A 24,860-nucleotide genomic window follows, 5' to 3' on the forward strand; every position below is an offset into this window, starting at 1 on the left:
AGTTTACATCAAAATTTCTTTAAAATTTTCATTGATGTACCCGGGGCACTAAGTTGCTTAATTACGCCTTTGAATGATATGTATGCCTATATGTATATGGCATCAAAATAATACCTTATGTTAAAGTTGATAAAAAATAACTTTCTTTCAGGGTGCGTATATGTATGTGCCTACTATTTATATTCTTTTAAGAAATATCCATGATATATGGAATGGAAATGGAAACAGTTATGAAGAATTATCATAAAATTTCATTAACGTTTTTTTAATATGACATTCTGCTATCGCTGACATCGAATGTGTTTTTCTGCCCGGTTAATTTCATATCCATTTAATAACAAAGCAAATTATTTCAAAGTGGTGATGGCTAATCATTACGAAGTACCCAATTGGTACGTTTGGAAAATTTTTATTAGACTGTTCCAAATAGTTACTTAACCATTTTAGATACAATATTACTATCTAATATTATAGTATATTTATAGCATAAAAAATATTACCTTATACATAGATTATGCTTTTCAGGGCTGGGAAGCCACCAGTTGGATTACATTTAGATGTACTGAAGAATGACAAATTAATTCAAGTAAAGAAGTTATATATTACATCTAAAGATTTAGGTCTTTTTTAGAGATATACCAGAAATATTATTTTGTTTCAGAAATTAATGGTTGATGAGAAAAAATGTTACTTATTTGGCCGTAATCAACAATTAAATGACTTTTGTATAGATCACGCTTCTTGTTCTCGTGTTCATGCTGCTCTTGTTTATCATAAACATTTAAATCGTGCATTTCTTGTTGACTTGGGTAGCAGTAAGTATTATATCATTATTTTTAATTTATAGCATTTTAATTCATAACTAACATGTTATATTTTATTATACACATTGATTTTTAATCATAAGAAACAGATTTGTAAGAATCTAATTAAGCAATATGAAATGAACATTTTTAATAATTTAAATAAATATGAAACAAGATTTAAGTTATAAATATTATAAATTTTGACTGATTTGTCAGCACATGGAACTTTTATTGGTAATCTTCGTTTGGAACAACATAAACCCACACAATTACCAATTGATAGTACATTTCATTTTGGAGCTTCTACACGGTATTATATTATTAGAGAAAGACCTCAAACTGGCACAAGACCAATTATAGAGGAATTAGAAAAACTGTCAGAAGATACAGATGCTGGTGGTTTGCTAGGTTTACCTGAAACAGAAACAGAACTTGATGTATGCCTCAAGTAATATTTATATTTAAATTATATTATTAAAATATAGTTTAATAACTATATTGATAATTACAGAATTTAACGGAATTTAACACTGCACATAATAGACGTATATCTATGCTAGGAATAACAGACGATGAAATTCATAAACCAACTAGAAAACGAAAGAAAAAAGGAATTACGTTCAACGATGATGAAGAAGTAATAAATCCAGAAGATGTTGATCCATCAGTCGGAAGATTTCGTAATCTTGTACAAACAACAGTTGTTCCGAGTAAAGTAAGGGTTATTCCAAATCAACATTATATATTATTTATATATGTTTTACAAATTTATTATTCATCGATATTTTAGAGAATGCGTATGGAAGGAGGTTTAATATCCTTATCAGAGGATCACAATCCTTTAAAGCATCTTCAACCTACAACAACTACACCTCAACTCTATCAAGATTTACCACCAGAACAGTTTACTCCATCGTCGTTGTCTCTTAATCCATTTTCTAGTGCACTATCTTCATTATCATCTCGACTTGGTATTGCATTACCAAATCCAGCTCCTGAGGTAGAGATGACACCCAATCAAATACAAACAGAAACACCACATGTACCAGAAATACCAGGACCTACTGATACGCGAACGATGGAACCAAAAAAGAAAAAATATGCCAAAGAAGCTTGGCCTGGGAAAAAACCTATTCCAACACTTTTGGTGTAATAATTAAGTTAAGGAATCTATTTTTATCAGATAGTTTTATTATTTGAGATTTAGGTATTAAGTTATATAAGAATTTATGCATAAATTGCTCGTATAAAGGTTCAGGAAGATATTTGGTTAATAGTCAATATCATTATTAAATTCATTTTAACCATAACTATAAAACTGTATTTTATATAGCAATTTATTATAATATGTACCTTTTTCATTCTTCATTAATCAATTGCAATTTATCTTCTTTGTAAAAATCAAAATTGTAATTAAAATTTCCTGTAAGATAAACAAACATAAATAAATAGAGATTACTTTAGCATTAAGAGAAATATAAGTATAATAATGATAAGGTGTCACGAAAGTTTTTTGTGATACAGTACATTATCACTAAAAAAAGTTATTTTCGTTAAGTATATCCGGTAAAGTTACTACATTTACTTATTAATATTGTATATATAAGATATATTCTTTACAAGTAATACCACGATAATATTGTCTTCAGATAATTTAAATATCTTGTTTTGCGAAAGTGACAAATCACTATACCCGCATACTTATTGTTAGTGCAATAATTATACTGACTTGGAATTTTGAATAAATTCCATTTCTACTATTTACGAAAACAGTAAGTACGTTATAATTTATGAGTTTTATTTTTTCAGGTAAAAGTGTTGTTTCTAGCACATAGAAATTTATTTTTAATTTAATAATACATCACCCAAAACTTCAAAGCCAACTGGGGGAATATATTTTTGTTTATTTTATTAATATGTTTTTTAATAAATGTTATAAAAAAATAATTTTATTAAAAAGATGAAAATAAATAAACAAATCACAAGACATAAGAAGCGTAATATAAAACATCAGTCTTTTTGTACATACAATTAATTTGATCATGCATAAGTCCTTTTGTTGGGTAGCTGAAAAATGCCGAAATACTTGCACGGATTACGTGCATTTATATATATTAATATTCCAACGAAGCATCTGGTGTGGTTGACGATTCGAGTGCGACTTCTTCGTAGTCTCTCTCTAATGCGGCAAGATCATCACGCGCTTCTGCAAACTCACCTTCCTCCATACCTTCTCCGACGTACCAATGAACGAATGCTCGCTTGTGATACATAAGATCGAACTTGTAATTTAATTTAGACCAGGCTTCCTCGATAGCTGTTGTGTTCGACAACATTGAAACCGCTCTTTGAACCTATATCATATTTAACTTTGTAATTGCATTTTAAAAATAATATATAAATTGTCTCAAAAAATGTTCAAATAACTGAATTAGTGCTTCAACTATAGTATGTTTAATCCTTTAATTGAAAAAATTAAATTTTGCTCTTTAATTATTACTGATAGTGACAGACATATTTACGTAATAATTGATACCTTGGCGAGGTCTCCACCCGGAACAACAGTAGGTGGTTGATAATTGATGCCGACCTTAAAACCAGTCGGACACCAATCAACGAAACGTATACAACTTTTCCTTTTCATAGCCGCAATTGCCGCGTTCACATCTTTTGGTACTACCTCTCCGCGATAAAGTAAGCAGCAGGCCATATATTTTCCTTCTCGAGGATCGCATTTGACCATTTGATTGGATGCCTCGAAACATTCGGACGTTATTTCTGCTACGGACATCCCTTCGTGGAAAGCTTTATCAGCCGAAACCACCGGCGCATAAGTAGCCAGTGGGAAATGAATCCTAGGATATGGTACTAAGTTCGTTTGAAATTCCGTTAGATCTACGTTCAGAGCACCATCGAATCTCAAAGAGGCAGTTATCGATGATACCACTTGGCTGATAAGGCGATTCAGATTCGCATATGAAGGCCGCTCGATACCAAGCTTCCGTCTACATATATCATAAATCGCTTCGTTATCCACCATAAACGCGCAATCCGAATGACCGATTGTAGTGTGAGTTGTCAGAATTGAGTTGTATGGTTCTACGACGGCGGTAGATACCTACACATTATTTTTCCTTACGTAAGGATACTGTGTTACTCAACTTCCAATCATATATACAAGGTAATTATGGATAAAACAAACGCGAAAAAAATATCTATCAATTTCTTTCTTTTTGGCTTTGCATACTTGTGGTGCTGGATATACGGCAAATTCTAATTTGCTCTTTTTCCCATAATCATCGGATAGTTTTTGCATAAGCAACGAAGTGAATCCCGACCCGGTGCCTCCTCCAAACGAATGGAAAACGAAGAATCCTTGAAGTCCAGTACATTGATCTGTCAACCTTCTCACCCGATCCATTACAGAGTCTATTACTTCCCTACCAATGGAATAATGACCACGAGCATAATTGTTTGCAGCGTCTTCTTTACCCGTGATTAATTGTTCAGGGTGATATAATTGCTTGTAACGTCCTATTCTTACTTCGTCTATAGGGAGTTTTGAAATATTCGTAATTTTAACATCACTCGTTACATCAGCCTTCCATAGAGTTTCAAAAGATTTTACGATTTATACAGTTAAGATTTTCTTTTTACGGAAATTAAACTAACCAACGACCGTAGGCTCTAAGTCAACCATCACAGCACGCGGTACCATCTTGCCAGAACTGGTTTCATTGAAAAAGGTATTAAAACAATCGTTTGTCCCGGACACTTTGTCTGATGGTATCGTTCCATCCGGTTGAATTCCATGTTCCAAACAATACAATTCCCAACACGCATTACCCATTTGAACACCTGCTTGACCCACGTGCATTGAAATACACTCACGCTGAAGCAAAATTTATAACTTCCGTTAACGATTAACAATTAAATAAAAATAGTCTTCTGCAATAAAAAAATGCTTTACATCGTTTGAAACTTGAAAATAAACATATGTAATTCATTTTACATTGTACTGAACACTGTTAAAAAGAGATATATTGCTTGTGCAATAGAGTATCATGAATTTCATTTACGTCATACCATTTTGATTACTTTAGAATAACACGTATATCTTGAAATACTATTTGAAATTTTCTTGGATTGTCGAACCGAAAAAGAATTAAAGATTTTTCTTAATTACAAGAAATTTTGGAAGTCAGTCACCCGCTACCCAAGAAAAATCCTGTGACAATTTACTTCAGTTGTCCAGACAACGAAATTGTGTAATGAAAATAACAAAAAAAAAAGGAAAGTTGAAAGTCATCATATATATTCTTTAATAGATATTTTCATTGAATAAAACATGAAAAAATGATAAACATATATTCATTACATTATGTTCATGTTACACTATATTAGATCACATTATATTACACGATAAGCTTATCTACATAGTTACAGAAGTTTCATAATTTTTTTCATTTATTGCTTTTATCTGTCTTAGTTCCTTATCTCCATAAAACATTATTCATTGTAATTTTTAATTAAATACATGATCAGCGCTTGTAAATATATTTTTTAACGCAATTCACCTTGTTTTCATATTATATATGATCCACTGCATGCTGCGAATAAAAAAGGAAGGATATAATTCTTCCTCCCCTTTCATTAGTACAATTTCTAGAAATAGATAGTTAAAAATAACCTGTTAATGTTTAGGATAAGTTAATGCCCTTGACATTTTCATCACATCTTATCCTCCCACGAATACTATGCATTACTGTGCAATAGTTTGTGATCTCGAGAGCTTATGTAATTACATACGTTCAATCGATCGTGCGCGTGTTGTGCACGTGTCATGATTTGTTGAATCATTTCTTAATAGGTTCCTTACTATCTCGTAACAGAAAACTCCTACCAATTAGTTGAGAGAAACAGAATTGTTACTCGTGACTCCTTAATGATGACGCGAAGAATTACTGTTGAATTAACGTAAATGTACCTAATGCTTTTTAGAGTGACTACTCAAATTCTTTTGTGCGGCATGGTTTATTCTTGTAGAAATAGCTGTACTATGTGTAAAACGATCGATCATGGATTCTAGTAAGAAGTATGACAATCCTAATCCAAAATTAACGGCGAATGTTTTTAGTAAACTGATCTTTTGGTAAGTTTTCTATGTTAATTATAATAATTTTGTTTAAATAGAGCTATTGTTATATAAAAATATTTATTATTATATTTAAGGTGGCTGAAACCCCTATTTTGGTATGCTAAGGATCATGATCTTGAGATTAAAGATATCTATAATGTCATGCCAAATGATGTTAGTCAACGTCTTGGAGATAAACTTGAAAGGTAATAAGAATATGTACATAAGAATAATATCAATATTTTGAATCTGATAAGATTCATATCATGAACTATGTTTGTATTGTTTGCATTCTTGCTTAGGAACTGGATTAAAGAAGTGAAATCCGCAGAAGGAGCAAATAGAAAACCTAAATTTTTTAATGCTTTAAGAAAAACATTTATGTGGTCATTTGCTCACTATGGAGGATGGCAGTTTTTTTTAGCGGTTGTTTTAAGGTAAGAGCGAGAAGTTTCTTATTGCATAATTTTTATCATTATAATATATATTATTTACTATTATTGTATAACTTTTAATCACTATGGAATTCTAGGGTTATTCAACCATATGTGCTAGGTCTTCTTATCTGGCATTTTGATCCTAGAGCAACATCCACAGCCAATGAAGCATATATTTATGCTTCAGCTGTTATACTTATAGTCTTATGTGGAGCTTTAATTACTCATCATTCTATGTTAGGTTTAATGGAAGTTGGAATGAGAGTGAGAATAGCATGTTCCTCTCTAATGTATAGAAAGGTGAAACAAATTATCATCCATAAATTTATATTTATCAACTATTGTTACTTAAAATACCATTGTCTTTAGATTTTGCGTTTATCAAGATCTTCTACTAATGTTACTACTCCTGGACAAATTATAAACATAATGTCAAATGATGTAGCAAGATTTGAACAATTATTTATAGCATTGCATTATATTTGGATCTTACCAATTCAAGGTGCTCTGATTACTTTTATGATATGGGAAAGTGTAGGAATCGCATCTTTAGCTGGTGTTTTTCTTATAACTATGCAAACTGTACCTGTTCAAGGTATGTACATATGTTATCGTCACTATTACAATTATACACATATATCACTATTACAATTTTGTTTGTGTAATAGTCTTTTGAATTATAAAAGAAGAAACTAACTAATGTGGTTTTATTGTAGGATATCTAGGAAAATGGGTATCAAAATTAAGATTAAAAATCGCAGTTAGGACTGACGAAAGAGTAAGATTAATGTCAGAAATAATTGGTGGAATTCAAGTCATTAAAATGTATACTTGGGAACAACCATTTGAAAAACTTGTTAGCTTTGTTAGAAGGTTTTCTTCCGTGTTTTGTTATGTTATACAAGTATTATTATACAAGTATTATAAATTATTAAATGTATTTAAAATGTATAATTACTTTTTAGTCAGGAGATAGACGTACTAACAGTTGCATCGTACTTACGAGGTTTTACCTTAGCTACTTTTGTGTTTACCGAACGTACAACATTATACTTTACAATTATGGCATATGTACTTCTCGGCAACACTATATCTGCCGATAAAGTATTTTCGATGGCACAATATTTTAATATCCTCCAACTTACTATGGCAATATTATACCCTATGGCTGTATCTGCTGCTGCAGAGGCTCATGTATCTATTAAGAGACTTGAAGTAAGATAAATAATTATTATCGTTTTGTTCTATGTGGATTTTATATATGTAATTTATAACATAACATTTTTTTAGAATTTCCTTTTATTGAAAGAAAATAATAACATAATCCAGTCACAACAAACCAATGGAGATGGTAGTATTATGATGAAAAATATTACAGCATCTTGGACAGAAAACACAATTGCAAATACGTTACATGATATTAATGTTCAAATAGAACCTGGTAAGCTTTATGCTATTGTTGGTTCAGTTGGTGCAGGAAAGGTAATATATCCTCATATATATATATATACTCAAAAAGTAATGTCTTCATTGTTTGTGATACTGAATGCTGCTAATCTTCATGTATATTTTCAGAGTTCATTTCTTCAATTAATTTTAAAGGAACTACAACAGTCACATGGAGAAATAAAAGTAAATGGTACTGTATCTTATGCTAGTCAAGAAGCGTGGTTATTTTCGGGTACAGTGCGCAATAATGTACTTTTTGGGCAGTCTTATGATAAAGAAAAGTATAATGATGTTGTTAGAGTATGTACTCTCATTAAAGATTTTCAGCAGTTTAATTACGGCGACAGAACTTTAGTTGGAGATAGAGGCGCATCACTCAGTGGTGGTCAACGAGCAAGAATTAATTTAGCTAGGTACATATCGACAAGAAATAAACGATATTACGTTGAAATATTAACTTTAAGAACCACTTTTTATTCAAATGATCGTTACAACAGGGCTGTGTATAGGAACGCGGATATTTATTTATTAGATGATCCATTATCCGCAGTCGATACTCATGTAGGAAAACAATTGTTCAATGAATGCATCAAAAATTATCTTCGAAATAAAACAAGAATTCTTGTAACACATCAGGTTCAATATTTAAAAGATTGCGATTACATTATTCTATTGAATAACGTAAGTAGTAATAATCAAAACTGTCATTATTATATTACTATGCTATTGTTATGTTATATTATTTTTATAACATTGTTATGTTATAAAGTAATGTTTATTTTAGGGAAAAATCGAATGTGAAGGTACATTTGCAGAAATTCAAAGTAAACGTACAGACTTTTTACATATGCTTTCAACAGAAGAAAATAAAGGAGATTCGGAAGTCATGGAAATTGATGATAATACTAATCCTGATTTATCTATTAATTATGGTAATGGTAAAGATGATGATGAAACAGAACCAAAAGAAACTGAGGAATTAATGGCAAAAGGAAACGTTTCTAAATCTCTTTATTGGAAATATTTTCGAGCTGGAGGATCTGTCCTAATGATTTTGGTTTTTGTATGGTCTTTAATTTTTGGACAGATTGGAAGTAGTGGTTGCGATTATTGGGTTGCTTATTGGTTAGTATCTATTATTATTTCCTTTTAGTAAGAGTTATCTTGTGTATCATCTCTCCTTTTTTGTTTTGTTCTTTTTTCTTTTTTAGGACAAAACAAGAAGAAATGCGCATTAAACGTAATAGTATTAATCATACAGTTCAACTATCAGAACAAAGCCACACAGTACCGTTTTCCGCTAACGGAGATACAAATAAATCAACAAATGAAACAGCTTTATTGGAGATGGATGATTTTAATAATACAATTTCAAAATTGTTCCCGTTAAAAAATGAGAGTTTTGATAATATTGTTAGTAATTTTACTTTGCTTCTTTTCCATTTAAGAAATAGCGATGAATTTTATTTTTTATTTTATATGTATAGACGTGGACCATTAACGCGAGGTCCAATATAGTTTACCTCCATCGTGACACTGCTTTGTGGATTTATGGAGCATTCATCCTTACAAGCATTGTATTGACATCCACAAGAAATATTGTATTTTATAAAATATGTATGAATGCTAGTAAAAATCTTCATAATCTCATGTTTTCGTGTTTATTAAAAGCGCCGATGCTATTTTTTGATACACATCCTTCTGGTAAGTATTTAAAATTATATAAAATAAAATTATACAAAATGAAAATATTATAATGTTAAATTTTAGGTCGCATTCTAAATCGTTTCTCAAAGGATGTTGGATCAGTAGATGAAATTTTACCAAGAACGATGATAGAATCCATCCAAATATTTACAGTAATGGTTGGAATTTTAGTTCAAGTTTTCATTATTAATTGGTGGACAATATTTCCAATGTTTATCATGGGTTTCTTATACTGGCAAATACGAAATATTTATCTTAAAACCGCGCAAGATATGAAACGTTTTGAAGGAACTAGTAAGCATTTTGTAATTTATTAGATAAATATTATTCAGAATGATTAATGTAATATTATTAACAATTCTCTATAAAATTTTAGCCAAAAGTCCTGTTTTCTCCCATGTTAGTTCTTCCTTATTAGGACTAACAACAATTCGTTCTGCTTGCGCACATAACATGGTTCAGAAAGAATTCGACGTTCACCAAGATCTTCATACTAGTGCTTATTACTTGACAATAGCAACAAGTACTGCTTTTGGATTTGCATTAGATGTTGTGTCTATTTGTTTTATTGCTTTTATTACCTATAGCTTCATCATATTGGATGATGGTAATTTATAAATTTATGCTATCACCAGAAAAGTAATTAACATTATGTCACTAAATATCTATTTACATATTTTTAGGAAATACATTTGCGGGAAATGTAGGATTAGCCATATCTCAAGTATTAATCTTATGTGGAATGCTTCAGCATGGAATGCGTCAAACTGCAGAAACAATATCGCAAATGACAAGTGTAGAACGAATTCTACAATTTACACAACTCGATAAAGAGGGACCATTTGAAAGTGAACCTAATAAAAAACCGTCTGCACAGTGGCCTTCTAAAGGAGAAATAAATTTCAATCATTTATATTTACGCTATGAAGATTCCGCACCACCAGTCCTTAAAGATTTATGTTTTACTATTAAATCTGGAGAAAAGGTAATTTATTATTGTTTATCAACAAAATTAGCATATTATCTATATATTCAAATTAACCGTTAAGTGTTGCATTTTTAGATAGGAATAGTCGGTCGCACTGGTGCTGGTAAAACTTCTTTGATATCAGCTTTGTTTCGTCTGGCTAAACTCGAAGGTGCTATTTACATAGATAAATTAGATACAAAACAAATAGGTCTTCATGAATTACGAAGGAAAATTTCTATTATCCCACAAGAACCTGTATTATTCTCAGCGACGCTTCGAGATAATCTCGATCCATTTCATGATTTTGATGATGCTACTCTTTGGGCTGCCCTTGAGGATGTAGAATTAAAATTAAGTGTTTCTTCTCTAGACTATAATGTCGATCAAGGTGGAGCTAATTTCAGTGTGGGGCAAAGACAGTTACTCTGTTTAGCTCGAGCGATCTTAAGAAATAATAAGATTTTGCTTCTTGATGAAGCTACCGCTAATGTCGATCCTGCGACAGATGCCTTAATACAAAAGACTATTCGACAAAAATTCAAGAGTTGTACAGTATTAACCATAGCACATAGGTTGAATACAATCATGGATAGCAACAAAGTGCTAGTTATGGATCATGGAAAAGCAATTGAATTTGATCATCCCTATGTTCTACTTAAAAATGAGCAAGGCCATTTCACTAGTATGGTCAAAGAAACTGGGAAGTTAATGTTTGAACAACTCAAAAAAATTGCAGAAGAGGTATATTTATATTACACATTCTCTTGTTTATAATATCTGTTTATAACAATTTGTTGTAATTTGTATAAATTTTTATCAAATTTCAGGCTTATAACAGTGTCTGCACCGATACAAAATTGCAGTCACCACCACAAATCCATAATGGTGAAACAGTGAAAGATAATTAGAATTTTGGTAAATACTAATATTGTTCCTACTTACATAATTATTTATTTTATATTTAATGTATAATGACACTTCTTGCAATCAAAACTTCTTTGAAATACTCCAGCTATAATTTTGTAAACTTTGTTTAATGTAAAAATATTGTCCATACACAGTGAAAATGTTCACAAGTAAATTTGCATAAGGAGCATAAGTTTGCATCTGCAAAGCATTGTACTTCATATATAATAGTATTTTTGATATTGTTTAGATATTTTATAATGCAAAATATATTTTATATATGTTGAAAAAGATTACAATATGAAATTATATGTAAATTCAATGTACAATTACTTTTTAATAAAATATATGTACACAAATGTGTGTGTATATATATATATACACACACACATATTGTCCCAAACTTTTTCTATAATTTTTTGTAATAGATTAATTACACAGATCTATTCTAATATATTAATTTTGTATAATATAAATAATAAGACTTCATTATACAATGACTATAAAAAGTATTAGATTTCTTTATTCACACTATTAAATTGTATAAGATATTAGATTAATTTAACAGCGCCAGTTTTAACTAAATCAGCTATAGCACTATATTGTATAATATGTTGGGAGCCTGGTTCAAGATCTATTTCTTCGTCCATTGAACCAGGAAGTAAGATTCCATTAATTCTATCATTAGCCCTTAAAAATACATATGCTTGCATATTAGGTTTTACAGCTAATGTATCAACTTCAAATGTCTGAAAATTTCCAGGCATATGTTGCAAAGCAACTGTTTTAAAAAGTGTTTCGATGCTTGCAAGAAACTCTTTCGCAAATTGTAGTTCTGCAACTGATAAGTAACAATCCTCAGAAGATCTGTTAGCTTCTTGAGAAAGTATGTAAATGGTATATTTCTCAATTTTCTCTAATCGAGCCCTGAGATAATTACTTATCACATACTTAATCCTATCTAATTCCATTCTATGTATCATTAATCTTAGATCTCCTTTGTCTAACCTCTTCATGTTTTCTTCCATATGTGTGATTTGCTGCAGCATGCACTCAATCAAATCAGACCGGTGTGGTAAAATCTCAGGAGCGAATTTTTCGTTTAGCCAAGCTTCCTCTATCGCTAATAAAACACTTTGAGCAGTTAGTTCTTCCTCTTCCTGATCACTGTCCTCTGCTATCAATTGTGCTCCTGCATCAACTTCCATGTTTTATATTGTTTACAAAAAGTTAGCGATCTTATAAACTTTTTAATAAATATACTTTCACTGGAATATTAATTCGTGCTTTAATAATAACTTAATTACTACAATATCGGTTAATCACTGAACAACGTACAAAAAATCATAGTATTATTTTAACTCCCAAAGTACGGATAAGTCCGATAGCAGGGTTTATCGAAACGCTAAGAGGTTACATTTCTCGAACAGGTGTTCTATTATTTATATTATATGATTCATATTCTATACAAAATATGTTATGTATAGTTAATATTTTCCCACAAATACTGTAAAAACTACTATATGTAATAAAAAATTGAGTAATAAAATTGTAAATTATAAATGAGTGTGATTTTAATAAAAAAAGAATGAACAAATTAAATATTGTTATTTATTATACATAAAATTAAGAACATTTGTCCACATATAGACATATATTACAAATACATATGTACGAAAATACAACTGAATGCAAGAAGGATTTTTTCTTATCTTATACATGTTTTTTCTTCAAAGAACTGTATGATACTGATTTGTTCATCAAATCATCAATTTGTTTCTAGGTCGATTGTCATTTTATGGATAATATAAACTGTTCTGTCAGCGCGTGTGTTATCGTTTTAAATTTAGCGAGTCATAAATAACTTAGCCCTAAGAATGGGAAGATTAAATTACCCATGTATTATGCACCATGTGACTGAATTCGATATTTCTCATTATTTAAACTTGAACCGCGAAATGTATTTTTAAATTTGAAATAGATACATATGTACATGAATGAATGATTATATAATGATTATGATTTTTACATTATTTCTATATTTCGATTTAAATATTATGAAAGAACGTGAATGATATTACGTAATCATGATATATATGGATTTATGAAGAAGTTAATTTCTGAGAAAACCACATAATGGTGGTTTCTCGAAGAATGTAACGATCCAAGTTAATGAAAAAGAAGAAGAGTACATTACATACGCTATTATAATAAGCTTCTTATAGCATGAAACCATATTAAAGTTTAAATCTACATAAAACTTATATAGATACCGAAATCACGAGTTTACTAATATATTCGCTTAATTATTGTATTTCATTCTTCGAATCGAAGTAATAGACGAAGACGAAAGAACGAATAAGAGTCTCTCGTTTTTTTCTTTGAATGTATGTCAAACAACTAAGAATGCAGGCGGATATTACTGTAGGGATTATGGTTCGAAATTAAATATAAAAGATGTAGGAGAAGGGTATCAAAAGGATATGGTGATTCTTCGTGTTCTATTCCTACTTTAGCGTTGTAAGGTTTCTGTGTGTGGCACTAAAGATACACCAAAGGTATTCTTAAATCCTCGTTAACTTAATAAAGTCCTTCTTAAGACTGTTTACCGTCTTAGATCGTAACAACATATAGAAAACTAAACGTAAGGGTACATATGGCAGGGTCGAAGTAAGAAGTCGGTTCATATTTAAACGAAAGTCGAACGGCGGTGACACGAGCCGCATCCAACAGTGGACCTAACAGCCTACCTACAACCTTCTGTTAAATTTCAAAAACCTATCGCGGTCAACCGAAATCGAACTGAGACGTGTACTTGGATTAGTTCGTTCTACCACGATTTTCTCCAAGTAGCCTAAAGGTGAGAAACGGAAACGGAGTGATAGTGTTTCGTTAATTTCAAGTGTTCTCGAAAAGTCTGTGCATTAAAATTTTCTGATAATGTTACATAGATTATTTATAGTGATGATAGCACCCCAGACTCGGGCAAATTTGATTTGAAATGATAAGTCTACTGTATTTTATCTATTGCTGAAGATTTTGTATTTTGAACTATTCGTTCGAACTATTTGAATGTTTAAATAATCAAAAGGAAAGAAGCAGGAAAGAAAGAAAGAAAGAAGGCACAAAGTCTTAAGGGGGTGTTTGAACATTTACAGATTCAAGGATGATTTCTGTTTCGGGACCCAGTTATGAAGCCTACGCATATGGAGCCCAAAGGTTTGCAAATCAAACGGTGGTTGACAGGGTTCCACCTGATATGCTCCATCTAATCGACGCCCACTGGTATCAGTTTCCACCACTAAATCCGATGTGGCATGGAATCCTTGGATTTGTAATAGGTCTGCTTGGTTTCATCTCGGTTTCGGGAAATGGCATGGTCGTCTATATATTCCTTTCGACGAAGAGTCTTCGCACGCCAAGTAATATGTTTGTAATCAACCTTGCTATCAGCGATTTCCTTATGATGTTCTGCATGTCTCCACCTATGGTGCGTAAAAAAGCAATTTTTATTTTTTCGATCCTCGAAATAATTCCAATCGAAAAGTGATATCCCGATTAAAAATATCCTTGTATTTTGAGATATGAAATAATCTTAATCGGTTATACAAATGATATTTCTATTAAAAATATTATCCCAACTGTATAGTATCAATTAACTGTATAGTATACTGTATCACCATTAGAAATATTATCGCAACTCAAGCATATGGAATAAATTTGATATAATTTGTTGTTTAACAGGTGATCAATTGCTATTATGAGACATGGGTACTTGGGCCTCTCTTCTGTCAAGTCTACGCAATGTTGGGCTCCTTGTTCGGATGTGGCTCCATATGGACGATGACAATGATTGCATTCGATAGGTACAACGTGATCGTCAAAGGTTTATCTGGTAAGCCATTGACCATTAACGGAGCTCTCCTTCGTATACTGGGGATATGGTTGTTCTCCCTAATTTGGACTATCGCACCTATGTTTGGCTGGAATAGGTAATTCGGTTAATCGCGATAATATTTCGATAAGTGTTATTAACATTTCATTCGAGGATTGATTACGAGTAACGAAACTTGATTCTCTTTTTTAGATATGTACCAGAAGGTAACATGACCGCGTGTGGCACTGATTACTTCAGCAAAGATATAGTATCCGTCTCCTACATCCTATTATACAGCATCTGGGTTTACTTCTTCCCGCTGTTCCTCATCATTTGGAGTTACTGGTTCATTATCCAGGCGGTAGCTGCCCACGAGAAGAATATGCGCGAACAAGCCAAAAAGATGAACGTAGCTTCTCTCCGATCATCTGAAAATCAAAATACTAGTGCCGAGTGTAAATTGGCAAAAGTATGTAATAAATTTCTAATGTAATGAATATTTTATTTTAAACTTTCTTTATTTATAACGGGATATTTTATAATGATTCTAGGTTGCCCTTATGACAATCTCCTTATGGTTCATGGCTTGGACCCCGTATCTGGTCATCAACTGGTCTGGCATCTTCAGTCTCGTTAAGATCAGTCCGCTTTACACAATTTGGGGTTCTCTATTTGCCAAAGCCAATGCAGTTTACAATCCGATCGTTTATGGAATTAGGTAGTTATATTTACATAAGTTTAAATCAATATAAAATTAAACTTTTCTTTTCCTTTTCCTCGCTTCCAGCCATCCGAAATACCGAGCTGCGCTGTTTGCAAGATTCCCATCATTGGCATGCGCTGCCGAACAAACACCCACAGACGCTACATCTACTGTTTCTGGTACAACTACTGTTGCAGACAACGAAAAATCAAATGCATAAAACAATAATATATGCCATGGCTGCACCTTACTTATATTCGAACTGTGACGCGGTCAATCAAAAGAATATAGATTAAAATATACCTAACTAGGTAAGAATAACACCAAATTTTATTACAGACACGATTTGTAAATATTAACACCTGATATGACATTAAGAAATATTTTTTATCGATAACAAAACTATCAATGTGGTCAATTAGACATTCAAAATTAAAGCAGTTTAAATCGAATATGTTCAAACATTCAAAAGTATAGCCTAATGGCCAGCACATCTAATTCGGTGAGGAACAACTCCAGTATACGAAGTCATTGTATACGTGACATTAAATGATCAATATTTGAATCGCCTGTGATTGAATGCGTGATGCGTATCTCACCACAATGCGGATCATTTTACATCAATTCATAGGTATGATTTTAATTTTGTACATTTATTGCGTAACAATATACATGGTCACTTTGGTACACCAGGTAACAGCTCTATGTTTACTAGATTAGTAAGCACATCACATTCACCATGAAACATGAAGGGAACACCTGTACCTTAATTTTATAAAAGCAAATAAATTCTGCAAGCAACCGTACCTATAAATTTCATTATTTCCTTTAAAAGTGCGAGCACCTCCTTCTTAAATCAATTTTCGGATAATATTTTATTTACAAAACATTCTATGTATTTACAATAAAATAAAATAACGTTCAAGTTTTCGATTCATTTTATGAATTTCCACCAGCTTCCGAAGTTTTCTCCCCTCCAGCGGTTTGTTCTTCCGTTGAGCCACATACTAAGAACGGTAGTTTTTCCTTTAACGCGGCTCTGTATTTCGGATGACTATATGATATATTTATAAAATAGATCGTTAGCAATATTTTTTTATTCATTGTTTTTTGTTAAGGTGGCATTAATGTATTCGTAAAATACATACCTAATTCCATAAACGATCGGATTATATATTGCGTTCGCTTTCGCGAAGAGAGAACCCCATATTGTGAAAAGGGGCGTGATCAGAGATCGATTAAATATTCCAATGTAATTGATCACAAGATATGGCGTCCATGCCATAAACCATAGCGATATTGTCGTTAGTGCTACCTAAAAAATATATTTATATTTCATAGAATTAAGATTAACACTTTAATTAAGTTAAATACATAATGCGGTACCTTTGCTAATTTTGCTTCAGCACTAGCACCTTGATTTTCTCCAGATCGTAAAGAAGCGACATTCATTTTTTTTGCTTGTTCTTTCATCGCTTTCTCATGTGCTGCAACAGCCTATAAAATTATAATGAATGTATTACAGTTACATATATATAACCAATAATTAACATGATTTCGAAATACATACTTACTGAAACAATAAAATAATAGCTATAAATAATGGTGAATAGTGGAGTGTAATAGACAAAAAAAGAATAAACTAATATATACGACTTGGAAACCCAATCTTGTGTAAGGTAATCTGTTCCACATGCTGTCATATTACCCTCTGGAACATATCTAATTGATAAGTTCGGTATGTTAATAATTAAGCATACTCACTAGTTTACATATATAGGAGATACATTTTCATAATCAAGATATTACCTATTCCACCCTACTAAAGGTAAGATTGTCCATATTAAACCAAAAGACCAGATACCCAAAATTTGAATTATGGATCTTTTGATGGTAAGAGGTGTTCCGGACATCCCCTAAAAATATTCCACTTTTTTATTATATTATTCTTATTGTAATTATTAACATACCTATTTATATATGTGTACATGAGTATGTATACCTTCACTATAACATTATATCTATCTAAAGCAATAGCTGTCATGGTCCATATAGATGCGCATCCACATAATGATCCAACCATTGCATAAATATCACACATTAAGGGGCCTAAATAAAAGTTTTAAAACATAAAATTTCGTAAAATTAAATTTTCCGAAATTATATGATAAAAATTTCTTACCAAGAACCCATGTTTCATAAAAGCAGCAAATTACCATGGGTGGACACATGAAACCCATCATAATGAAATCGGAAAAGGCAAGATTTACCACAAGAAGATTACTTGGTGTTCTTAGAGATGGTGTCATTATAAATATATAAACCACTACACCATTTCCACACCATCCCATAATACCTAGTACTATCATAACTAAACCTAAGACTTTATGCCATAATGGGTCCAATGGAGGAAACCGATACCTATATTTCAAAATTTAATAAAATAATATCAACATGCATTCCATTGCCATTAAAAATAACAAATATGCTAATTACCAATATGTATCAATTAAATGTAACATCTCTTCAGGCACTTTACTAACAACTGTTTGGTTATTGAAACGCATTATTTGCCTTGCAAAATGTGGTTCTATAGTAGTTGTTAAAATGGAAATATTTGGAGGCATGGATCCAATGAAACAAGGAGTTGTTACATTGAATGTATACATCATAAACTGGCTTTACAAACTGAATTTAAATTCACACTAAAATATAATTTTGCGTAACATGTTTCTTTTAACTGTTCACATACTACAACTGCAATTACAAGTAGACTACTCTTCTTTTATATGCTTGATATGGTAAGATCCAATAAAGTCATCCAATAAAATATTCAAATGAATTTATTTATAGCCTTAATAAATGCATTTATATTGCTCTTACAAAGGTTTTAGGATAGTATGATGTATGAACATTACCGTCATTTTAAATTTAGGATAATCTAATCAAAGTGAAACTTTACATATGCTCTTAAGCATAAATTGGAATAATCAATATAGGTTCAGTTAATACATGATGTCTTATTATAATATACAGCTAAAAAAAAGTGACTTAAATATATTGTATGTATATAATTTATATATTTTATTACATAAAATATAATTATATTACAATGTCATCATTTTATTGCTCTTGAAAGTCTACGAATGTGTTGACTGTAACCTTCTTGAAGAGCCTCTTCTAATTGTTGTGTTATGTGTGATAAATTAACAGGGTCAGTTTGAAGTAATACATGCTCAATGTTTTCATCCTTGCCAGGATCCTTTATGGATAAATCCAAAGTAATGAGAGGAGCAACTTGTTTCAATAATGCTCTTGAAGCAATCTATGAAAAAATACATTACATATAATATAAAAATATGATATATTAAAGATGCAAATTTCAAGGATGAAATAATATAATACCTGGACTTCAAATCTCCATTCCATATCATGGTATTCTGGCAACTTAAATCCAATATCTCTGAGTGTATCCAATATTTCATCTTTTTTAACATTATATAATTTGCTTAATATAACTTCTTGTTGTTCCGAGAAACCTAAAGATATTATTGAATCTCTAAAGTCCTCAGAATTTAGCTGGAAAAATTGAATATTAGTTAAATAATATTTTATGAATTAAGAGAAATACAAATAAATTAATAAAATTTATGTTACCTTATATCTACAACTCTCTATTAATAAATTAACAAGTCCTTCCACTGAATTCTTAATTACACTTACTTCAACATCCAATTTCTCTAGAAAAAACAATTAAATTTTTAACACTAGACTTTCTTTTTAATTATTTTATATAAATAAGTAAAAATGTGTTTACTTACGAGCTGCTGCGTTATATAATTTAATATTTGGCCCTTTCTGCAAATAATCTAGTGCTAATTTGCAAAAATCCTGTAAAACTGGAAAAGATACGTAATTATTATTTTATAATGAAGTAAATCAGCAATAAAAATAATTTTACATACCTTGTGGTGTATGTCCTATAAGAAGTAATACATGTTTTTTATGATCTGGTTTTAATGTTAATAACATTATTTTATTTTACTAAAAATAATACTATATAACCATTTACGTTAAATTTGATATGTGAATGACGGAGTTGTCAATCGCAAAACTTGCAAGCGATAGAAGAATCGCCATATTTACGAATGTAGAACGTACACTACAATGGTAACGTTTGTATTCTTGGGATATAAAAAGTACTGAATTTTCCTTTCATATCTGTTCATATTAAAAATATGTTATAAATTTTGTCTATAATAAATTTTGCAATATATATAGGAATATACCTCGTCGAATAAGTATTCAATATAAACACAAGTAAAGTTAGGTTAAATAATTTTAATATTTCTTTAACATCATTACAATATTATTTTCAAGCTTTAGAATAATTGTAAACACAGTTATATAAATAAAATAATGTAAAAGCTTCACAAGAAATTTATTAACAAATTTAATCAGAAATAGGAATCAGGAATAGGAATTTATGGTTATATGATCTTTTTTCTTTTGTGATATTGACATAACAAGCGACAACATATAATTTTTTTTCATGTATGAAATTATGCTTTAGGTTGAGAGAGGGATGCTTTCACTTGAGCTTGTTGAAACATCTGTTGATATTTCTCCAATGTTTCACGATGTGTATCTTGTTTCTTATCTAATGTCGTTATTAATTCTTCTACTCTTTTCCTAAAATTATAAAATAATTATTCTTGATCTTATATATATATTCTTATATCTGGTCACTTACAATTCAGAAGAGATATATTCCATTCGTTTAGCAACGTTTTGTTTTGCTTCTTCTACATCTTGCTTAATGAGAACAGGTCCAATTAATTTGAAAACGTCATCCTCTGATTTCAAAAGATCTAATTCTTTTTTAACTGCAATATTCTCATTTAATTGTCCATCCAGCTGTTGTCTTTGATTCAATGCTTTGTGGTAATCTGATACAAACAGAATCTATGTGTAACAGGATATTTAATTAATTATAATTACATGATATATCACATAAAATATGATATATGTGCAGAAATTAAGAATACCTTTTTGAACCTGTTTGTACTTGTCTATTTCTGTTTTTAAATTTTTTTGTATTTCTTCCGTTATATTTGTCTGGAAAAGAAATATATTAAAAACAATAAAGAAATGTTATACGATAATGAGGTTAGGTTACATAAAGCACAAATATCCCATTATATTTCAAATATTAAATACATTTTACTACAAAAAAAAAAAAAAAAAATAAATGAACACAATTTGTTGGATATACAGGTTGCAAATTACAATTGTCTTAAATCTTAATTTCCTATTTTAAATGTATCGTACCATTTTGAGATAGTAATATTCTGTAACCCGTTTTCTGACTAACTATGCGACAAATATTTGCTAGTAAAGGATAAAATAAGAAATAAGAAATTTTATATATAGACAGATATTCTTTCTAATTAAATTTCTTTAATCTATTTTGTTTCAACTCTTCCACTAATTTAAATGCGTACTACCATATGACACATGCATAAACACAATCCTAGGGATGTACAAATTAGGAATAAAAATCAACTATATGAAGTTATTTAATAACATTTTGATTACCATACGAATTAGCTTTATTAGAAATGATATAATTTTTTATGTTTAAAAAATAGAAAATTTTTATAAAATACGAAAAAATTAGGAAAATGGAAAAATGCAATAAGATAATGCAATTTATCGATCTCTCGAAAACCTAATATAAAATTTAAGATCCGAGTAATGAAATTTTAAACTTCATAAAAAATAAATAATCCTTTCCTTTTTTTAAAAAAAGCAGCGTGATTATTATAATTATTAATCAAGTTTTCTTTTCAAAGATGTAAGAGAGAATGTAATTTTAATATCTGATTTGATGAAATTTGATTTTTATATGATTAAAGAATTGATATGAATTTTTAAACAATGCCAACAAAATATAATAAGTAAAGTCTATTTTATGTGAGGTGGATACAGCACTATCTTATATTTTGTTGATAAAGCAATCAATTATATATTATATTATATATTTTATGTTTGTTGTTGCGTGGCCTTTCCAAGATTTTCGCAAATTTGGCGCGGTTACAGCCCATAAAATGGGCTTTTGAAGCACTCTGCTCGCGTAACAACTTCAAACAATTTGAAAACTAACTCGACGTTTAAATGAAGAAATACTTAACGAGAAAGATTAACTTGAACAAAAATTTATATTTAAAACTGAATATATTTAAAATTGAATATTTATAGTAAGTAATGAAATTTATTTAGATTTTGAACTCAACGTGATGGTTCTAAAGATTCAACAATTCTAACTATTTTCACTTTTTTGGGTCACAGAGTAGTCCATTTATCTGCTCGAATTTACATGACAATCTACGATTTACTTTTTATCCAATAAGACAAATTCTTATTAACTAATGTTAATAAACATTAATTTGATTGGAGTTTACAATATTAGAAGGCGAACGATTTATAGCTTGGCAATGTTTTCCTATGGTAACGAAAATAGATACGAAATTTGAGAGTGAATGCAGTTGTTACTGATAAATAATTGTAACATTTAATAAATTAATTTGTTAAATAACTTTTGTTCGTTGCCTCGGCTGTGCCGCTGTACAGTTAAATTCGCAGCACTAGAATTTACCTTATTATCATATAAAATATTCACGCTAGAGAGAGCCGCATGCCAAAACCAGTTCATAACACTATGTAGTCTTCTATAATGGTCACTAGATGGTGACACAGTTAATAGTATAAATTTTTTCACCATGATATGATGTCTATATTGAATTGTACTATAATGTGTATGTAATCGACAATTGTCGAAAAAAAGATTGGGAGCGTTGTTTGCATACGACTCGAAAAAATGGAAACAATATTAGAACAACAACGACGTTATCATGAAGAAAGAGAAAGATTAATGGACGCGATGGTAAAAGAAATGCTTTACAAAAAGCCAGGACATAGAGAAAGTATAAATTCGGAACATCGGTTAAAAATGCTGCTCGATCAGTACATGGATAGTACATCACATTTGCAAGATTTGTATGAAGATAAAGATGGACAAAGGAAAGAAGAAGTAAGTTAGATATCTTATAATTTATTTACAATTTAATAATCAAATTTTTATTGCTTAGGTGCAAGCACTTTCTGGGCCAAATGAGTTTTCCGAATTTTACTCAAGATTAAAATCTATAAAAGAATTCTATCGTCGACATCCTAACGAAATAAGTATTCCCATGTCTGTGGAATTCGAAGAACTAGCCAAAATGAGGGAAAACCCAACAGAGGAACTTTCAAATCTTGTTGAATTTACAGATGAAGAAGGTTATGGGAAATATCTTGATCTCCATGAATGTTATGAAAAATATATCAACCTTAAAGGCATAGAAAAAATAGATTATATTACATATCTATCTACTTTCGATCATTTATTTGACATACCAAGAGAAAGGAAAAATGCTGAATATCAAAAATACGTGGAGTCTCTGTTAGAATATCTAACTGATTATTTAAGTAGAGTTAGACCTTTACTTGACATAAATGCAGAGTTGGATGAAGCAAATAACGAATTTGAAACACAATGGGAGAACAATACATTTCCAGGATGGCCAAAGGAAACTGGTAGTGCTTTAACTCATGTAGGGGCTCATTTAGAACTTTCTGCCTTTTCTTCATGGGAGGAGCTTGCATCTCTTGGCTTAGACAGATTAAAGTCTGCATTAATGGCTTTGGGTTTAAAGTGTGGTGGTACATTGGAAGAGAGAGCTCAAAGGCTTTTTAGTACAAAAGGTGAAGCATCTTTGGATCCCAATTTATTAGCTAAAAATAACAGAAATAGAAAGTCTGGAAAAGGAAGAAATTCTGAGAAACAAAAAGAGATTGCACATTTTGAAGCACAGGTTTACAAACTTGCAGAATTGGTATCAACTCAACGTGTAGCCACAAAAGAAAATGTTCAGAGAAAACAAGCTAGAACAGAAGGTGAGAGAGGGGATTCCGATGCTGAAGCTAGTGCTAGTGAGTCAGAAGAAGAAGATGACAATGAAGTACCTTATAATCCTAAAAACCTCCCACTTGGTTGGGATGGTAAACCTATACCATATTGGTTATACAAATTACATGGCTTGAATATTAGTTATAATTGTGAAATATGTGGGAATTTTACATATAAAGGACCAAAAGCTTTCCAAAGACACTTTGCAGAGTGGAGGCATGCACATGGTATGCGTTGCCTTGGTATTCCAAATACTGCACATTTTGCTAATGTGACACAAATAGAAGATGCTTTAGCTTTATGGGAAAAATTAAAAGCTCAGAAACAAGCAGAACGTTGGCAACCAGAACAAGAGGAAGAATTTGAAGATTCTCTTGGAAATGTTGTTAATCGTAAAACATATGAGGATCTAAAAAGACAAGGTCTTTTATAACGATATTTTATCGTATTGTAATGCTCCATACACGCACATTTCTATTGTATATTTATTATATGTTTATTTTAATTCACACTATATTATTTGTAATATTATGTATATTAAAGTCAATTTAATAAATATATTTATAAGAACTCGAAGAAACGCATTTTTGAGCTACATATTTATTATTAGTAAAGTTCGATGTACACATGTAATTTATTCATATTAGATTATTTAATTGGAAATATCAATTGAACAAAAACTCATTTTATAATAGTAAAATTATTAAGTAAGAATTGCAAAGATGATTCAAAATTAAATTATCGAAAATATTAAAATATTTTATTATACATCTTTTTCTGAAGTTTTGAAAGCGGTACAATGTATTTAAATTTTAAGCCAAATTCAAATTTTCATTTACTTTTATTACTAATTTTGA

At 30.5% G+C, this 24,860-nt stretch overlaps 9 protein-coding genes across 11 annotated transcripts; 4 read left to right on the forward strand and 5 right to left on the reverse strand.

Annotated features, from left to right (window-relative positions):
* Positions 1-74: 74 nt before the first annotated feature.
* On the forward strand, positions 75-2,582 carry LOC126924227 (nuclear inhibitor of protein phosphatase 1). Of its 2 annotated transcripts, none has more exons than XM_050738484.1 (6): positions 75-392; positions 526-586; positions 662-815; positions 1,023-1,243; positions 1,318-1,521; positions 1,597-2,582. In XM_050738484.1, exons 1-6 carry the CDS (start codon positions 298-300, stop codon positions 1,957-1,959), a joined length of 1,098 nt encoding a protein of 365 aa, XP_050594441.1. In that variant the 5' UTR covers positions 75-297; the 3' UTR covers positions 1,960-2,582. The 2 variants fall into 2 exon arrangements, with proteins under 2 accessions (XP_050594441.1, XP_050594442.1); XM_050738485.1 differs by having other exon boundaries at positions 84-152.
* A 155-nt stretch (positions 2,583-2,737) lies between these two features.
* Positions 2,738-5,644, reverse strand: LOC126924223 (tubulin alpha chain-like). The gene is made up of 6 exons (XM_050738476.1): positions 5,497-5,644; positions 4,893-5,416; positions 4,479-4,698; positions 4,054-4,355; positions 3,343-3,924; positions 2,738-3,160 (listed from the first exon to the last, which is right to left on the reverse strand). Exons 2-6 carry the CDS (start codon positions 4,893-4,895, stop codon positions 2,921-2,923), a joined length of 1,347 nt encoding a protein of 448 aa, XP_050594433.1. The 5' UTR covers positions 4,896-5,416; positions 5,497-5,644; the 3' UTR covers positions 2,738-2,920.
* Positions 5,645-5,680: 36 nt separating this feature from the next.
* LOC126924213 (ATP-binding cassette sub-family C member 4-like) lies at positions 5,681-11,827 on the forward strand. Of its 2 annotated transcripts, XM_050738452.1 has the most exons (18): positions 5,859-5,958; positions 6,039-6,149; positions 6,246-6,380; positions 6,476-6,680; positions 6,750-6,975; positions 7,097-7,253; positions 7,346-7,595; positions 7,671-7,862; positions 7,956-8,242; positions 8,327-8,510; positions 8,614-8,954; positions 9,041-9,242; positions 9,317-9,533; positions 9,600-9,830; positions 9,913-10,143; positions 10,220-10,521; positions 10,600-11,247; positions 11,334-11,827. In XM_050738452.1, the coding sequence occupies exons 1-18, from the start codon at positions 5,885-5,887 to the stop codon at positions 11,412-11,414; spliced, it is 4,074 nt and encodes a 1,357-aa protein (XP_050594409.1). In that variant the 5' UTR covers positions 5,859-5,884; the 3' UTR covers positions 11,415-11,827. The 2 variants fall into 2 exon arrangements, with proteins under 2 accessions (XP_050594410.1, XP_050594409.1); XM_050738453.1 differs by lacking the exon at positions 9,913-10,143 and having other exon boundaries at positions 5,681-5,958.
* Positions 11,233-12,904, reverse strand: LOC126924230 (DNA replication complex GINS protein SLD5). The gene is made up of 2 exons (XM_050738487.1): positions 12,751-12,904; positions 11,233-12,680 (listed from the first exon to the last, which is right to left on the reverse strand). The coding sequence occupies exon 2, from the start codon at positions 12,618-12,620 to the stop codon at positions 11,964-11,966; it is 657 nt and encodes a 218-aa protein (XP_050594444.1). The 5' UTR covers positions 12,621-12,680; positions 12,751-12,904; the 3' UTR covers positions 11,233-11,963.
* A 1,218-nt stretch (positions 12,905-14,122) lies between these two features.
* LOC126924226 (rhodopsin, long-wavelength) lies at positions 14,123-16,798 on the forward strand. Its single transcript, XM_050738482.1, has 6 exons — positions 14,123-14,272; positions 14,571-14,902; positions 15,157-15,404; positions 15,500-15,758; positions 15,841-16,007; positions 16,077-16,798. The coding sequence occupies exons 2-6, from the start codon at positions 14,579-14,581 to the stop codon at positions 16,210-16,212; spliced, it is 1,134 nt and encodes a 377-aa protein (XP_050594439.1). The 5' UTR covers positions 14,123-14,272; positions 14,571-14,578; the 3' UTR covers positions 16,213-16,798.
* LOC126924225 (rhodopsin-like) lies at positions 16,625-18,764 on the reverse strand. The gene is made up of 8 exons (XM_050738481.1): positions 18,489-18,764; positions 18,175-18,413; positions 17,995-18,101; positions 17,802-17,908; positions 17,567-17,714; positions 17,379-17,489; positions 17,141-17,307; positions 16,625-17,046 (listed from the first exon to the last, which is right to left on the reverse strand). The coding sequence occupies exons 1-8, from the start codon at positions 18,662-18,664 to the stop codon at positions 16,932-16,934; spliced, it is 1,170 nt and encodes a 389-aa protein (XP_050594438.1). The 5' UTR covers positions 18,665-18,764; the 3' UTR covers positions 16,625-16,931.
* A 53-nt stretch (positions 18,765-18,817) lies between these two features.
* LOC126924231 (COMM domain-containing protein 2) lies at positions 18,818-20,186 on the reverse strand. Its single transcript, XM_050738488.1, has 5 exons — positions 19,958-20,186; positions 19,814-19,891; positions 19,650-19,732; positions 19,398-19,571; positions 18,818-19,317 (listed from the first exon to the last, which is right to left on the reverse strand). The coding sequence occupies exons 1-5, from the start codon at positions 20,022-20,024 to the stop codon at positions 19,111-19,113; spliced, it is 609 nt and encodes a 202-aa protein (XP_050594445.1). The 5' UTR covers positions 20,025-20,186; the 3' UTR covers positions 18,818-19,110.
* A 132-nt stretch (positions 20,187-20,318) lies between these two features.
* Positions 20,319-21,533, reverse strand: LOC126924233 (prefoldin subunit 6). Its single transcript, XM_050738490.1, has 4 exons — positions 21,324-21,533; positions 21,041-21,110; positions 20,746-20,941; positions 20,319-20,684 (listed from the first exon to the last, which is right to left on the reverse strand). Exons 1-4 carry the CDS (start codon positions 21,324-21,326, stop codon positions 20,555-20,557), a joined length of 399 nt encoding a protein of 132 aa, XP_050594447.1. The 5' UTR covers positions 21,327-21,533; the 3' UTR covers positions 20,319-20,554.
* Positions 21,534-22,784: 1,251 nt separating this feature from the next.
* On the forward strand, positions 22,785-24,583 carry LOC126924220 (splicing factor 3A subunit 3). Its single transcript, XM_050738470.1, has 2 exons — positions 22,785-23,085; positions 23,144-24,583. The coding sequence occupies exons 1-2, from the start codon at positions 22,873-22,875 to the stop codon at positions 24,434-24,436; spliced, it is 1,506 nt and encodes a 501-aa protein (XP_050594427.1). The 5' UTR covers positions 22,785-22,872; the 3' UTR covers positions 24,437-24,583.
* The last annotated feature ends 277 nt before the right edge of the window (positions 24,584-24,860 follow it).

Source organism: Bombus affinis, chromosome 14, assembly GCF_024516045.1.
Source record: "Bombus affinis isolate iyBomAffi1 chromosome 14, iyBomAffi1.2, whole genome shotgun sequence".
NCBI classification, from domain to species: Eukaryota; Metazoa; Arthropoda; class Insecta; order Hymenoptera; family Apidae; genus Bombus; species Bombus affinis.